Here is a 17,476-nt window from a genome sequence, read left to right on the forward strand (position 1 = left end):
AGACATTGACTACAGACTGCTACACAATGAACTCTACTCTCTAGATTTGACCATTTCTTTTTTGGTGTTATTTGAAAATGAAAGTGTTCGGCAGCACTCTTCGGAGAGTCAAAATAAAAGCGATCCGTATAAATGCCCAGAAATATGACTAAGCTACAATACAAAAAATATCAAATATGTACATATGTATATAATGATGACATCCCTTTGACTGAATATCTAATTTCTGAATTACGCCAACATTTATTTAAATTAAAGACTAATATTGACTTGACTTCTCTCATGCTTTCGCGATAAAATTTCAGCGCCTGTTTACTCTCTTCAAATACTCAAATATTCAATGGAAAATATTTAATTATCTGCAATTGGCATTCAATGAAACGCCACAGACGCCAAAGTGGCAGCGCAGGCAATATTTTGATTTCACACACACACACACACAGACACACACGCTAACGCCGTCAACAAAGGCAACTTGGCTATATAAATGTAATTAAAACTCTTTAGCTAAATTTCTTCGATAACGAAATACGTGTTTTTGAAGTGAACTCACTTACACACTTACAATTACCCGCCGACATGGTTGCAGGCGCTTCTATGCGTAACAACAACAACATATTTGACTCATGCAACCATTCATACCAGACCAATCCGTGGTGGAGAGACGAAATACAAAGCACGACAAAACTTGAGTTAGTTGAGTATGTATCGAACTTGTTGTTCTTGTACGCAGAGAGTGCAACCAATGTGCCGCTGCATGCTAACTACGGCGCTCCAGTGAAGTTGCAACATGGGAAAGAGCTTCATGTTTTGCACTTGCGATAAAGTTGCTGTGCGCCATGAGATGATGTGCATAGCATATATGTACATAATTGAAACTTATATGTATGTGTGTGGAGGTGTGTGGCAGCGCTTGCAGACGTTTACACACTAAATTAGTTAAGTTAGCGGAGCTTCGCGCTGACACTTTATCCGTCGGCGTTCATTGCGCTGTCACTTGCTTGGCTTGTGCTTAGCGCCTTCGCTGACTCGCATTTCAGTTGCGCTTTCAACAATTGGTATTAATCAAAAACTGCTAGGAGAATAACAGTAAACGTATATAAATAGCTGGCTAATATGTCTATAATTGTATTGTATGTATATACATATGTATGTGTGCGTATACGTACACATATGCAAATTGCTTGCAAACACAAGCGCACAAAGCACATTCCGAGCGTCAGCTTGAATGCGTACAGAGAACCCTTTCACAAGCTCTCGAATAGTTATTCGGTCTTCTACAACAATTTTGTGCATTCAAATAACTGTATAAACAGTAAAAATAATGTAGTCTGCATGTGTGCTAGTAATTTGAAATATCTTTAAGTAAAGTACTCGCAACTGACTTGGCATACTTGAGTATTTAGAGTTTACAAGTGAAATTCTTCGGTGGTTTTGCCAAGTAAAAAGCTCGACAGCATACTTAGGAACTTACTTAGAAAACACCCACCCATATATACACGCACTAATGTATATTATATATGTATGTACATATGTATATATTTGAAGAGAATGCAATGTATTTCTATATGCGAATATTTGTATGCAAAGATCTTATTAAATTTGGCAAGTTTCGCATGCTGAGAAAACAAGGGGAAATATGTTTTATAGCAGATTGGTTGCTAGTGTATTTGCATATGTACATATGTACGTGTGTATATGTATATGTGAATGTCGCTGTACGATATTCGTTTTTATGATCTGTGGGGTTGCAGAAACTTCTAGAAATATCAAACAAGATAAGGGAAGCATGATAGATGTAAATCCATAACTAAAGTTACATATATTACCATATTAGACATACTATATAAGTGTTACATTTATATTAAAATTATCAAAATATGTTCAACCAACTGGAAGGACGGAGAGACTATAACCGATTTAAACCGTATATAGTCAACCGGAAACTTGTATGTTAAGTATTTGGTAATTGTGAGTACTTGAATCGATTTTACCCTTTTTTTTTTGGTATCAGCACACACTGTTAACAAGAAAGTACTTTATGTAAGTTTATCGTCTAGATTGACTGACATCTTCCGTAAAACTCAGTCATAAGCACTCAGATCCGCATATTCGATATCCAAAAGGGTTGATAAGTTATCCCTCCATTTGTTTTTTCGATATCTTTGTTCGTCCTTAATTTATTTTCAGTAAAATATCAGAATCCGATGAAATTTAAAATTGCGTTATGTATAGTAACATATATGGGAAGTAGGCATGAGTGCAGTCCAAATTTGGTTGGAATTGGTCGAAGAGTTCCTGAAAGATAGGACTACATACAAACGTTGGCGGTTTTTCAGAAGCCCTTCTCTACCTTAAATCGCTAAAGCCGCCCTCTGCCATTAAGGGTGCAATTCAATGCATGAGCGATAACTCACTAAATAAATACAAGTGAGTTATCACACATGTAGTAGTTCTAAACATAATCCTTATACGGGGTTGGACACAACTAATTTTCATATTGCCTTAGATCCCTGTTTTAAATCACAGTTTTGTGTCTTAATTTTGAGTTTAGTTAATTCATTTTATAAATATGTTTTTGTTTACTATATATGCATTTGTTGTCACTTCAATAGTCTTTTCATGCCCACCTCCAATACCAACCACCCAGTAATGCACAATGAGACACACTCAATTGAGAAAGTCACCCGGTTTTCCACCCGTCTCGTCATCTTGATCATTTATATACAATACATACATATATAACTCTATATATATTAACATTTATATTATTAATAAAGAACGTAAATGTAGAATATGCTGCAAAAAGGAAACAAGAATTTATGAGATATTCCTTAAATGGCATAAAAGTAAGACCCTATCTAGCGACGACAGCTAAAAATAAAAATATCAAGTTCAAACTGAGATCACTGCTATCCATGTACATTCTTTCAGAATAATAGCAGAACTTTATCCTCTTTTCATAGCTTATAAAATAAGGGTTCATCAGCTTTTCTTACTCAGAAAACCTTAGGGTATAACTTCGATTCTCTGTACATAAAATTTGGTTTTTTGAAAAATATAGTAGAATTGAAAGTTCGATCGAAGTCATCTCTCGAGAGGAAAAGAATGATATGTTGGAATATATAAAAGTATACGAAGATCTCTTAATAGTTATGAATAGAAAAAACAGTCATTTTAGTGAACATTAGTAAGGCTTACAGAAGATTTCAAACTTACAGTACTCAGAGAAGATAAAAAAATAGATAATGTCAAAGACTGAATTATTAACAAATGTGCAGCGAAAATAAATGCAGTTTGTTAAATAGATTACTTTGAAGCGGAGTAAAAACATAAATCGTCCGCATTTCAAACAGAAGGCTATACAATTCCTTAATCCTTAAAAGGAGACCATCCAGCTCTATTCTTGTATTTATAACCGCGAAGGAAAATAAACTATATCAAATGTCATTTCATAACGAATATATACGTATCAGCTAAAAGCTTCTTAGAATATTGATCAACTGCCTGCAATATAAGAATACATGTGCACTGGAATACTATTTGACTTTCAATTTCCAGTTACTATTAAAATCTAAATACCGGAACGAGTAACTACAAATCAAATTAACTTTCAGATAATAAATTTTGCTGCAGGCACCAGGCTGTCTTTGGCAAGTAATTACATTAAATTTCATATTCATCAACCAAAATGACAATTATGTAAAACATTTATTATGACAAAATGATAAAACGAGTCCGATAGCGCAATATTTGATTTGCTACACCACAGACACACACGAATACACATGGAAGGAGAGAAAGAGACCGCCACAAAGGAAGCAATTAAGAACGCAAATCGACACGTCAGTAAGGTGCGACGGTCCTCACGCGTCAGGGCCTAATGACATATTCGAAAGGAGGTGAATAAACGATTGAAGTGTGTCAGCTGGAGATTAATTCAGTAATTGAGGCACAAACTGAATGAATATATCGAACACCTGTGCCAATTCACAAGCTTTAGAATATTGGCTAAGGATGTTGATCATGACATATGTAAGTGGGTACGTATGTGTACTATGTTTGTGTATGTGGGTTTGTGGCGACGTAAATGCGTATGCAGATGACTTCATAATATTTGTTACTATTCGAAATTCACTCCTTATTTTATTTAACGAGATAAAATAAAAAATTGCTTTTGTACAACATATTTTAAAATGAAATAGTTTTTTTTTTTTTAAATCAAAGGACCTAAACTACATTAGTCGATTAATGACAGTCTGCTGAAGGTGGAATTAGGCATCCTTCAAATCATTTTAATCTTAAATAAGTAGAATAGTTTCCTATAACTGAATTATCTTCTATAAGAGAAATAGATAAATAGTTTCATTTTTAAGCTGATATTACCAGTTTTTTACTATGTAATGAAAATCATCATACCTTTTATAAAGACTAGTTTCAGTCGACTGAAATCGAAGCAGCACAAATCTTTGATCCCTATTTGGTTTACGAAGCCTTCGCTAAAAGTTGAAATTGATAGGAATTGATTCCTCTACATTTATTTAAGCATCTATGCTTTATTTAAACAGTTGTTTAACGAATTTAAGTGCAAAATGGTGTAAAAAGCACCGCTATCTTACCTCAAATTCCCACGAACATGCAACATTATTAATGAACGAGCTGTGGTAACGGTATCATTCCATATCGCATTTCATGATAGCTACACACATCTACATTGAGAACAGAAACTCAACCCCAATTACAAACAAAAACAATGGAAGCACATAGTAATGCAAAGAAAATATATTTGATTTCACAATTTAAAAAACACCAAAGTTAATTTAATTAATTCAATGGAATATAAAACCACAAAATGCCACATTGCGTATTTACAACTGCAATTCCAAATGCGCGGAGAAATACTTGGCTACATATGTACATAGTACCTTATATACTTGCACATATGACCTTATACATACATATGTATAGCGCTGATAGAGGTATTCATTTGAATTTCTGTAAAATTTTGCTATTAACTCTAAGCCAACATTAGAAAAAATTTTGAAAAATATAAAAAAAATGATCAGTATATTTTTGCATTTTAGTTTCACTTATTTTATATTAAATTTTTAAATAAATTAAATTAACTATTTAAAATAAAAAACGTTTTTGTGTTTACATCCGAACTTGAAAGTGAATTGTATTATTACATAAAGCGCACAAAAATTAGCTTTCACAGTGAATACCCCTAATATGTAAGTATTTCGTTGTGGGTATGTGGATGTGCCTTCCTATATACACATTCTTATGTACAAACTCGTAAATGCGAAAGTATTTATTGATAAACCAGTGAGTGGTGGTTTATTTATATAAATTATTTTAATGCAATTGGTGAAGAGTGCCGAAAAAAAACAATAATTAATTAAAATTAAATCATTTTCAGAGGAATTTTTTAATGCAATCAAATATGCACATTGCTACATATAAACATATTTAATGGAAGCTCGAATTTAAGAAAAATTATTAGCATATATTTTAAATATCAAAAGTTGCGTCAGGTTGGGGAAAGCTCTCCCGAAGCAGTTCAATATTAAACGAGGTTTCAGACAAAGCTACTCCCTTTCTTCAATCTACTCCTGGAGAAAAGAATTATTGTTGCAGATCTTAATAGAGAAGATGCAATCATCTAAAAGAGTGTACAGCTGCTGGAGTACGTCGATGATATTGATAACAATGGCCTCAGCAACCGCGCCGTTAGTTCTGTTTTCTCCAGGTTACGCAAATAAGCGAAGCTAATGGGCCTGGTAGTGAACGAAGGCAAGACGAAATATGTCCAATCATCGAACAAATAGTCGTCGCACCCGAGACTTTGCTCCCACGTTACAACATATCTTGCCAACAGCTGCCACTTCGGACTGAGTACGCAATTGAGAAGTAAAGTCCTCTCTCAACGAAAAAAGACTAAATCATACATGTCACTAATCATCCCCGTCCTGCTATATGGTGCAGAGACGTTGACAACATCTGATGAGTCGGCTTTACGAGTTTTCAAGAGAAAGGTTCTGCGAAAGATTTACGGTCCTTTGCGTATAGAGCGGTTCATAGAAAATGCTTACTCTTTTTATTAAAGATGCTAATCCAGAATTATTATGGGTCTTTGGGGAACATATCCTCTGAGGTTGGAACATACTGTGAAAACAAAAAGCTTTGTGATAGCGGACTCCGACCGCGTCGCATACTTCCGATTTCCCTTTGAACCAACCGTGCTTTCAAAATCAGACTTCAAAGTAAGAAAAACTACGATGGGTATACATTATTAGTATTATACGTATCATAAAAGAGAATGAGATTCACATTACTTTCAGCTGCTTTCATCATAGCTGTAAGCTGACGAATGAATAATCTGATTTCCTGTTAGTTTTAAAGATCAATCTACATAAACTCCTTTAAGAGATAAATAGTCCTTTTTGAAATCAGTGCATGGTGTTACATATTGTAATCCAAACCAGAAAAATTGTTAATTTCGGTGTAGCCGAAGTAATAATATCCTTCACAGATGCTTTCTTTATATAAACTAGATGTTCTTGTTAGGCATGCACTTTGATTTAAACAATCTTTAAGACGGAATAAGATGACTAAATAAAAAAGTTATATAAATCTTTATGTTGATGTCATGACTTGTCTATTTCAAATTTTATGAAGATATCTTTCCACGTCTTCACCTTACCAGTTTAGCTTCTATCAGAAATGTTCCAGAAGTCCAAATACCATTTATATTTGTCTCTGAGTTTAATTATGAAGCAGAGCCTTATTACCGCTCATGACTTAGTTCAGCTATCGAACTTTCGCTCGCGAAAAGGAACTCGCACTCGGTTCGAATGACGGCTATTGGGTTACGAGCTTTTGTAAAGCGACATTCTGTCAATGCACTGACCGCAATACAATAAATTTATGTTTGAACTTGTGTGGGTAAACGTGTGTTGGTGTGTGTGTGTGTGTGCACATGCAATTAACACAACAATTAATTGCGGTGAATTAATGGTGAATTTTGATTAATGACAAAATGATGAACGAAGCAAATGCCAGAAACCTGAACTGCAGCGGCAACCAGCAACCAACACAAATACCCATGTGCGTGTGTGTGTGAGTAGGCACTAAGTTGCGTGAAGTATATTTGCCACAATCTTCAATATGTATTAACCAAGCGTGCCACAACAATTTGCAATTGTCATGTTGCGGCGTTGCCAAGTGCATTGTTGCATTGTTGCACGACTACATTGCTGCATTGCCGCCTTCTTGCATTATTGCAATTGTTGTGCAACAATATGAGCGGCACGACAGACGACAATCAGGCAAATGGACAGTCGAACAAATTGCAACTTGCAACACATTCTAGGGACCATTGTAAGTAATTGAGGGTCACGCGTATGCACCACATGCCACTTGCCACCACTCACTAAGTGTGGGCGAGTGCTTGTCAGCACAAGTGGTGTGCGTGCGTGTGTGTTTGTTGGTGAGTGTGTGGCGGCAATCGTAGGTGACAGTGCGTGAGAAGGGCGAATGTCGCACGCACTTACACTGTCAGTTGACACATTCTTGGCACTTGAATGCAAACGGACCCAAGTGAGGTGTACGCAGAGCGCTGGGGCGGCTGGACGGCCCTGGTTCTGGCACCAAAGTGCCGTTGGAAATGGCAAATGGAAACGGCAGTGTAGTGCAGGTGTCATGTGCACTTGACAGGCGACGCTAAAAGCTGACGAGCAGACCGGCCGAGCAGCGTGCCACATGCGTGACTGTTGCAGAAATGTGAGGCACAATTAAAGCGCCACGTAAAGTTTCTTCAACACCCAACCAAGCACCAACATTAAGCGCACAGAGCGAACGATGTAAGTTGGCTGGCGCAACGGTAACCGTAACGGTAACGAGAAGAAATGATGTGCCGTTTGGATTGCAAGCAGTTTTTGATAAATTGACTGAAAGGTCTGTGCGACAAGCCCATGAGTCACCGAGTCACTCTCGCCCACCCTGACTCGCAGTCGCTAAGGAATAAGTGTACATGTGTGTGCATAATTGCATTTGTCGATTGCCAACTGTCATTTATACATCAAATAAACATACCTCCCAACAAATTGCTGCCGCTGTGGCATGGTCGAAAATTGAGATATATAACACACATTAAGCGACTGCGCTCCCATTTCCCGTTAATGTAAGTGCTCTGCCGTGTTGCAGGCACATTTTCGCACGTCCGAACTGCCGCAGCACAGTTTGCTGCGATGAAATTCTAATTTTATGCTCGTTTTTTATGTCACATAGTCACAGCAATGCGCCTTCGCTTGTCAAACGGCGTGACGGCGTCGTAATTTCGACGCGTGCAACACGCGTGTGCAACATTTATTCTGCATTTTGAACGCACCGTTCTCCGTTTACTACAAATTTTGTTTATTACATTAAATTTGTACGCACAAATACCTCGACACACACACTTACACCCATATACCCATCGACAGACATAGTCCATGCATCTTTATCCAAATAACTGTAAGTTGTGTTCATTTTTTAGCCATCACTTGCTTCTGTTGCGACGTTTGTATGTAATGCTTGTAAACCCGCGGCGCACGTGTCGCCATTTTAATTAGACCATCATACGTGCAATTGCTGTGCACGGACGGACATTTTGTCGGTATCTACCACCCATTAGTTGGGCATGACTGTTGTGGAAATTAACAAAATGAAGCCATTTCACGTCTGAGCGCATAATCCGTACTCTTTTTGTCGCCTAATCACATTTTCATTCAAATGCGTTATGGAGAAGGCAAATATATACACGTGACCACATTTTACTACATTCATACTTTTGTATGTGTAATGCAATTTGTTTTTTATGTGTAGTGTTCTATACAATTTTATTGCGAAATATCATCATGATCACAACAATAAGGGTGTTATAAGCGTTTGTTTGAGGTTCTGTTTTTGCTATGCAGACATTTTATGCCATTTCCAAATGGAATAAAATATCGTCCAAATAGCCTCCACAACTCAGTTTGCAAAACTCTACTAATTTTCGCCAATTTTCCATGACCCAGTGCGTCATTTCCCATAGAGTATCGGCTATGCTGCGCTGAATGGTGTCTTCGAGATTCTCGAGTGTTGCTGGTTGATTGGCGTAAGGCTTTGACTTAACACACTCCCAGAGAATATAATCTAGGGGCGTTACATCGATCTTGATAGCCATGAGCGCACCATTTCTAGAAACTAACGAGTCAGCAAACTTTGCGCGCAATGTGTCCATGTTGTGAAACATGAGGCGGCACATCGTCTGATGGAAATGGATTTCGGGAACGGTATAATTGCGTTCCCTGAACCAAACGACAACTTGACTCACCCCAATAGCGGTAATTTTCTTTGTTGACGACGTCATTAAGCCAGGAATTAGCCCCATGTGGGATAATGAATTTTCGCTGCACTTGTTTTAACGTATTTTTCGCGAACATGAATTTTTGTAATAATTATGGAAAAATTTCAATCGTTGTACCAAAGTGAAAAGTGACGTAGTAAAATGGCAAATGTTACTGAATACGCTGACAAAATTTGACATAAATCTGTAAACAAACATGACCGCCTTGAGCTGTCGCAATCACGTCATTCCTATTGGTAGACGTACAAGTAAGATAAACTGAACCAACCAACCAAAATCTTGACCAGTGCCTTCTAAAGTCATCGCTCCAATTCGTTTGACACTGTAAGTAAAAAATATCTGCCCTAAGTATGAAAAATTAATATACATATGTTTTAACTAAAATTGGACAAACAAGACACGACATACTCCAATTACTAACCTTGGAATGCTTTATTACGGCAATTGGAATTTCAGAACTTATTTCAACCCCACTATTTTAAAATGAAGTTAAGGCTGAGAACGCTGAATTTACCTATAGCTAAGACAAAATTTTACTATTTTGTGGATTTTCTTATATTGTTTGGGATGCCTTTAGGTTGTCAACTTCATTTTTAGTCATACTTGGATATCGTTCCCAAACCTAAACTTAGAATTTCATGTATAATATTCAAATGCTTATACAATTATATGATTGGCACAAAACATTCAATAATGGTCGTGAAGTCATCGAAAACTTGTCTCATGCAAGTCGTCCATTCACCTCTCTTTATAACGATAACATCGAATAAGTTAAAGAAACTCGTCATGGAGATAGCAGAAGATCTCAATATCTTTTATGAATCGACTTTTCGGCATCGAGTAGGATTCGTAAAAGACAACAAAGCTGAGGAAGATGGATTCAACAAACGCAGCATTATTGGTGATGAAACGACGGTTTCTAAATATGACATTGAAACTCTCCAACAATCTAGTGAAAAGTGACGCAAAAATTAACCGACACCGAAAAGAGCAGAACTCATTGACACTGAAGACACTGAAGATCATTCCAGGTGAGACTTATAACAACTGTATGGAAAATTGGATAAGGCAATGACATACTTGTATTGGCTTAGAAGTCTATTTGTGAGGCGAAAACTCGAAATATATTTAGATGTAGAAAAATGAGCATGATCAAAAAAATATATCTTTTGAAATCAGATTCTTGTATATATATGTTATTGGATAAAGATGCATACAAATATTTAGTGTCACGTAATTCCTTATTATTATTAAAATAGAATTGAGATCTCTTTAATAAAGAAACTATAATCGATGAGAAGCCTTCAAAACTCATTCATCTTTAAACAGGGGCCACTATAAATCGTGCAGCAACCTTTCTCGGTAATTATAAAAAACTTATGCAATGAGAAACTAAAAACCATTGCTTTCAAATTACTATAACATAAGTAGTTAAACACTCAATCATTAAAAATTGTTTCTTTAAAAAAAACTGGTTTGCATGCATTAGCGAAAGTTGTGACGAACTTGAACTCAGTAGATGCGAAATGGCGGTTTTTAAAAACACATCAGTTTTGCATTAAGTGTGGCAACGCCACCTACACACAAAGCATGTAAACTCTCCGACTGCTAGTGAACAAGCGACGGACGATGTCAACGAAAACTAAAGCGGAAAAAGGGATTTTTATATACATAAAATATATGTATGTGTGTGCGTGCAACCAACGGTAATTGCCGCTGAAACAACATCCACGCAGCAAAGTCGTCTTTGCCGTTTGATTAATGAATATTTAAGTTGCGGACTTGAAAAATTGTTCCAACGAACGTGCACCAACTCAACTATAGTGCAGCAAAGCAGTAACAACAAGAACACCATTACAATTGTCTTTGCTTTGTATTTGTAATACAACTACAATAGCAATAAAGGCCATGTACGCAACTTAACCCAAGCGACACCGGCATTACGAGCATTACGAATTAAGGGTGTTGCATGCAACAGGGTCACATCAGCACCAGCAGCCAACGAGCGCCCAGTGATTTACTTGCCACCACCGAAAGCAAGGTGTGCACGCTCTAAGTTTCACACAATTTTCTAGCCTCGCAGTCACACACACATTCATACCTATGTATATGTCGTGTGTGTGTGTTTGTTGTGGCATGGCAAAGCTCTAAATTAGGCGGCTGTTTGTCGAGCACACGTACGTGGTAGACGGCGGCTTAGTACAACAAATGGCAAATGGTAAGCAGTTAGCGGCTAACGGTATAAAGCAAGCATGCAGCAGGCGGCAGTTGTCAATTGAAAACGTGCCAACAATTTGCAACGACGATTAATCGTTCCACTTTTTCGCCTTTTCCTCGCCATTCTTATTGCTTACACCGCGTACTTGCCACCGGACTAGGTGTTGCATACTTCACGTTGTTGCACGTCCTCCAAGAGTCACCTGCAGTTAACGAACGTACACGATTTGCTTATCGTCGCCTTGTCATAGAATAACGCCGCACTGCCGACGCACAACGCACACGCCGCCGTGTAGTTTTGTATATCGTGGCTAACAGGCTGGAAGTTCACATCGTGTTGTGAATGTTTGAGCGACGGGTCCGCTAAGGTCGCTTAGATGTTTATCGATCGAAGTCAGCGTTCCCTCTTTATATAAGTATTTTTTCATGTTGATCATTTTAAAATCTTGGAAAGAACAAGGTCATACTGAAAGACTATCAGCTTATCCAATAGTATCCATATTCAAATAAAAGATCTGTCCGTATCCAATAATATATCGTTATGAAATTCAGCGATGTTTCTGAATTTTTCACATAAATTTCGAGGTTATGTAAAAATAGTCTCTGAACTAAAGTTATACTTAAATCTGTCCATTACCTACAACATTGCCATATAACTTTTTTCTATTGGACTGGTAGTTTTGAAGGAAATCGAGACAACCTTTCAACGTATAGCCACGCCCCTTCCCTTTCTTTTTCCTACCTCATATAGCTCGTAAATTATTTCTATCGTAATGTTTGATATTTTGTCTTTCGTTGTCAATGGATTTCAAGTCTATTTGTAGAGTTAGTAGCTTTAAAAAATTTCTTCCAGCTATTGCTAAATAAAGCTACAGACGTTTCTTTGCGAATGTAAGTAGCAGGTTCTAAGGGGAACGAATTTTGAGGTTATATCTTTACTCGCTCATTGCTTCATCCATGTTAAAGGTTAAAGCAACAGGTTCTAATGACCCTTTCTACCAAATAGAGATTTCGACAAAGTAACCTTTTTCTGCTTGCCCACGCTGCCATCACTACCTTGCTGCTGTCGCTTTATAATATACATACATACTATATCAATTTTCGGCTATCCTCACCATCGCTTCACCACTTTTGTTATTGTTTTCGGTGCTCTTACTTCCCCATAATTTGTTTGCGCTTAATTTGTTGACTTTTATTGTTATTTATCGCGATGCCAAAGGAGCTGCCAAACTGCCGAGGTGTGGCAACCACTGCGTCCGCCTCGTATATGTATGCAGCAGCAGGAGTAGGCACCAACATACATACATTTTTGTATTTTGCGGTGCGTTCAGCCATAATTTGGCACAACCGAATCGCATTTTTATTCATTTTTAAGGAGATTTTAATGTGCCACACATTTGAGCGGCGCTGTTCCGCTGCGTTGCGCTGTTGAAAATTAATAAATTTCCCGCTATATGCTGTGTCCAAATAATATTTTATGTATTATGCGGTGTGGTGTGAGTGGCTCGGCTCTTGAATGGAGTGTTTTAGACTTAGTTTATTGAGCAGCTAATAAAAGTGGAGATTTTATGAGTGTAAACATTTCGCCTGGCAGACGTCCGCACTTGGCAGCAGTGAAGCAGGAAATTAGATGCTTTTCTTTGCGAATGCATTAGCATACTTGGGTGAGATTTAAAAAACAAATACTGTTATTTGATGGTGTTCTTAAAGAAAATATTTTGAATTTTAAATATACAATTTAAAGAATCTTAGTTTGAGATTGTTTATTTTAATTTCGAATACAACGTTAGGCTTGTAGTGTGAAATAAATTCGTTGTCAGCAAAGCTTACTCGTACGTTATTTAAACTTTGCGTCGCAGCTTAATGCGGAAAGAGCTCTCTTCCACGTGTGCTCCAAAGCAGTCAGTTGTTAGACGAACGTTAGCGATTCGCTGTAAGTCTTAAGAATGTGTTATTTAAAAATCCTTTGTCAGTAACCGAATTCTTTATATGAAGCCAAGTGGAGTTCTATTTGGAGCTGGAAACTTTAAGTTGGACTTTTTTTGTGTTACAAAACAAGAACAGCTGTTAACTTTGGTGGCTTCGAAACTATAATACCCTTCACAATTATAAAAGTTTACAGAGAGAAACTGGATTTTGATCGGACAGTGCATATAACAGTTATATGATATGACATACCGATCCAAACAATACGCTCAAAGATTATAGCGTTGCCTTAGACAATGCGCCAAGTTGCGTGAAGATATCTCGGCAAACCAAAATTTTTTCTTACAAAGACTTGATTTTGATCGGTCTGTTTGTAAGTCAGCTATTGACGGCGGCTTTTTACGGTAGTTGTTGAATAACATAAAAGGATTTTACACATACTTGATGAAGGGTAGAGAGATGTAGAAAGGTAAAAAAAAACACACCTTGGAAGAAAATAACGGAGCAGTATAAAAATATCCTCTGTTTTGGAAAGAAGTGGTTAAGGGAGATAAAAAAAGAACAGATTTGAAGACTTGAGAACTATTTTTAACACGAGAAGCAAATGATTTGGAAATCGGTCTCATAGAAAACTTTTGAACTGAAAATCCTCTCTCGTACAGAGCAATTCCATTCATAAAGCTTATGGTAAAGCGTGGGCCATCTTAACGTAACTATCGAGGCGGAAATGATCTTCGTCCGAAAAGATGATTTTTCGGTAAAATTGACCATCCTCGGTCAAACGATCTTCTGCCCAATCTGCGAACTGTTTTCCAGTTTTCTTCTAGTGAATAGCGACCCATTTCGTAAATTTTAGACTTTTTACTGAATATCTGTCACTTTCCGAATGGTATTTGACGTTTCCAATGTCGAAATATAGATAATTCAAATTTAAAACGTTAGATGGCCCACCCTATATATGTATAGTGATATGTAATATTTTCTATATCAAATTCGGATATTGAACGTTAGAATTTAAGCAGACTAATCTTCTCTGATTGCATTAAGTAAGGTTGATTGGTTTCTGACAATTCTTCTAGTGATCATGTTTACATAAAACTTTTCGTCACATTCAAAATATGAACGTATTTATTCACTATGTTTTCTAGTAAAACTTAAAAATTCTTCAATCCTTTAGGAACATGTTGCGCTGATTAAACTTTTGTAAACAAAATCAACAATCGGACTGATAAAATATGAAATATTATTTGTAAATATGCCACGGCGCGGCAATCAACAAAGCCCGGCCGACTGTGTATTCGCAGTGGACATGCCACTTTGGCTCGCTGCAGCGCACGCCGCCGCATGGCAACGTAAACAACAACCTCTAACAGCCAACCAACGAGCAGCGACCACCTGTACCATACAGTACCGCTCAAACGCCTCAACGCTCAGCGACCACATGCGTTGCCTAGCAGCCGAATATTGCCTTTGCGCTTGTTGTTTATAAACAAAATCACCTGGCAAGGCATATGCTTTTCAAATATTTTCAATTCCCCGTATTTTTCTGGACTCTTTGTCAGTGCGCCCTTCACATTTCAACGTCATTCCATTTATTTAACTCGATTTCATTTTACTCCCTGACGCTGAAGCTGTTACAGTCAAACGCGATGACGGAAAAATATTGAAAAATATTTTATTTGCCTCTTCACAAAGACAAATATTATATCAAATATAATTACAGCTGCAAAAATCTGCAGCGCTATCCGGCGTGGTAACGAAAACAACGGCAACGATAGTCGAGTTAACGGCAAATCCGTGGAAAATACCATTTTACAACAAAAAAAGAAACATATTTTTATAAGAGCAAGAGGAACATCGCATCAGTTATTGTATAATTGTGCGCAACTGCTTGGAGCTACAGCGAAGGAGGAGTAGAGACACATTTAGTCAAGAGTTGTCGTAGTGCGCGGCCATGAAGAAGTCCGTACAGCCGGAGGCTAGGCCCTACTGCGTGCAGCCGCGCCGGCCAAAGCGCATTACAAACATGAAAAGCTGTGAGACGCGCAAACGACGCAGCGACCCGCCGACACCGGCGCGTCGTAACATCGTCGACTGTCCGTTTTACACATTCAAGTACAAGTTCGACGAGCTGCCACTTGATCCAGCGAAGGCGTACATCGAGGAAAAGATTGGTAAAGTTACAAACTTCTTGTGATTAATGCATTTATTTGTTTCTTCTTCTTTAGCTCACATGCAGGTCGACCAAATTGTGGGACGCTGCAATAAGGAATTGGACTTTCACATCTATCAAATGGACCATGCCAAATGGGAGTATGAAGAATACGATGATGACAGTCATGAGGATCTGAAGTTGGAGGATATTGTAATGCCGCAGAAATTCGAAATGTTGAAGGACAAAAAGGATCATAAATATTCATTCAATAGTCGAGGTGAGTGCCTATATACATATGTACATATGTATAAGTCAACCATTCACTATTTGTGAGTGACATATTTAACACAAAACGACATGAAGTTTCGTTGACTCTCAAGTAAAATGGATGGTAGATAAGTTAAAAATTAACAAAATTAAATATTAAATATAATACTTATGCATATATAGGCTTAAAAAAATAAATGTAGGTGGTTGCCACCTATTTGGAAATTCATACCTTTCTAAATTTACCAAGTTAATTATACACAAGCATTTAAATTAATTATTTGACCAAAATGTCAGCTTTTTTAAATAAAAAAAAAATGTTTGAAGAGAATTGCACTTGCATATAAAAATATTTTCAATTTCATTCAATTAACTTGATAAAACAAAAGAATTATAACAATATGGATATGGAAGTAAAGAGCTATAAAGAAGCTTGTAATTTATAATATTTTTGAGAAGGATCGCTACTTGTTTAATTTAATTTCGATCAAACAGATAAATTTATGGTATAACAGAAATAATAGAAGTTGTTTAAGACGATACTTTTTTCGGATTGGGTGTCTTTGACAGCTGTTACTTTATTTATATGCAGTTTGGTTTGCCTATTTTTCTCTGAGATAAGACCCTACAACGATTTCCATTTTCAAAAGAAAATTTTTGTCAGCGATGAAGCGCACTTCGATTGAATGATGATAACACACAAGTCATTGTTGAGACGCCGTTACATTCTCCAAAAGTCACGGCTTCATATACGCTGTAGGCAAAGAGGTTCAGCCATAATGTTACAGTTAACAAAGATTAACAACATTTTCGTACATGAATCGGAGGATGTTTATGTGGATGACTCTTCTTCCACAAGAAGGCTACACAGCCGACGAAACATTTACTTTTTTTAAGGAAGCATTGGGTGGGCGCATTATCTCGCGTCATGGGCTTATGACGTGGCCTCCTATCTCTGCTCAACAATTTTTTGTGTGAAGTCGCTTGTCTACGCAGTTAAGACCGACGCATTGGAATGGAATATTCGCCGCGTTATTTCTGATATACGAGCATAAATTCTGCAAAAGCTAGTCGAAAATTGAGTATTTCGGCTAAAATAAGCACCCTTCATAATGGATTGATAAGAAAATTCAATAAATTTAACAAAGATTTCTTCCGGAATGTTGAATGAGTAGAGGTGAAGATTTTAAGACCCAGAAGGAGACATCGGAGATCCCATATAGTATATACTTATGTAGACAAAGAAATGACCCTATTCGTCCTATTCGGACTGTAGTTTCTGTGCAGCTGAAGTTAACGACTTTTCTTGTTTTCATTGTTTACGCATTTGCGTTACAAAAGCGGACATTTAATTTCTACTGAATATTTTTGCCATTAAAAATTTATATTTTATACATACATATATAGCTTACAGTATGCCAAACTCATAAATATTTCGGTTAAAACATTGAATGTCACTGCAAGTGTGTCTCATTGGAATTGAGAACATTAAAATTATAAGTCCGTAGCAATAGTAC

General features: G+C 37.0%; 1 protein-coding gene across 2 annotated transcripts in view; it reads left to right on the plus strand.

Moving 5' to 3' along the window:
- Positions 1–15,098: 15,098 nt before the first annotated feature.
- The window catches only part of LOC105232710 (dynein axonemal heavy chain 3), a 100,236-nt gene continuing 97,858 nt past the window's right edge, over positions 15,099–17,476 (plus strand). For both annotated transcript variants that reach the window (XM_049457490.1, XM_011214492.4), the window contains exons 1-2: positions 15,099–15,711; positions 15,766–15,969. In XM_049457490.1, coding sequence (XP_049313447.1) covers positions 15,492–15,711; positions 15,766–15,969 — 424 coding nt within the window. In that variant the 5' untranslated portion in view covers positions 15,099–15,491. The remainder of the gene's footprint in view (positions 15,712–15,765; positions 15,970–17,476) is intronic.

Source organism: Bactrocera dorsalis, chromosome 5, assembly GCF_023373825.1.
Source record: "Bactrocera dorsalis isolate Fly_Bdor chromosome 5, ASM2337382v1, whole genome shotgun sequence".
Taxonomy (NCBI): Eukaryota; Metazoa; Arthropoda; class Insecta; order Diptera; family Tephritidae; genus Bactrocera; species Bactrocera dorsalis.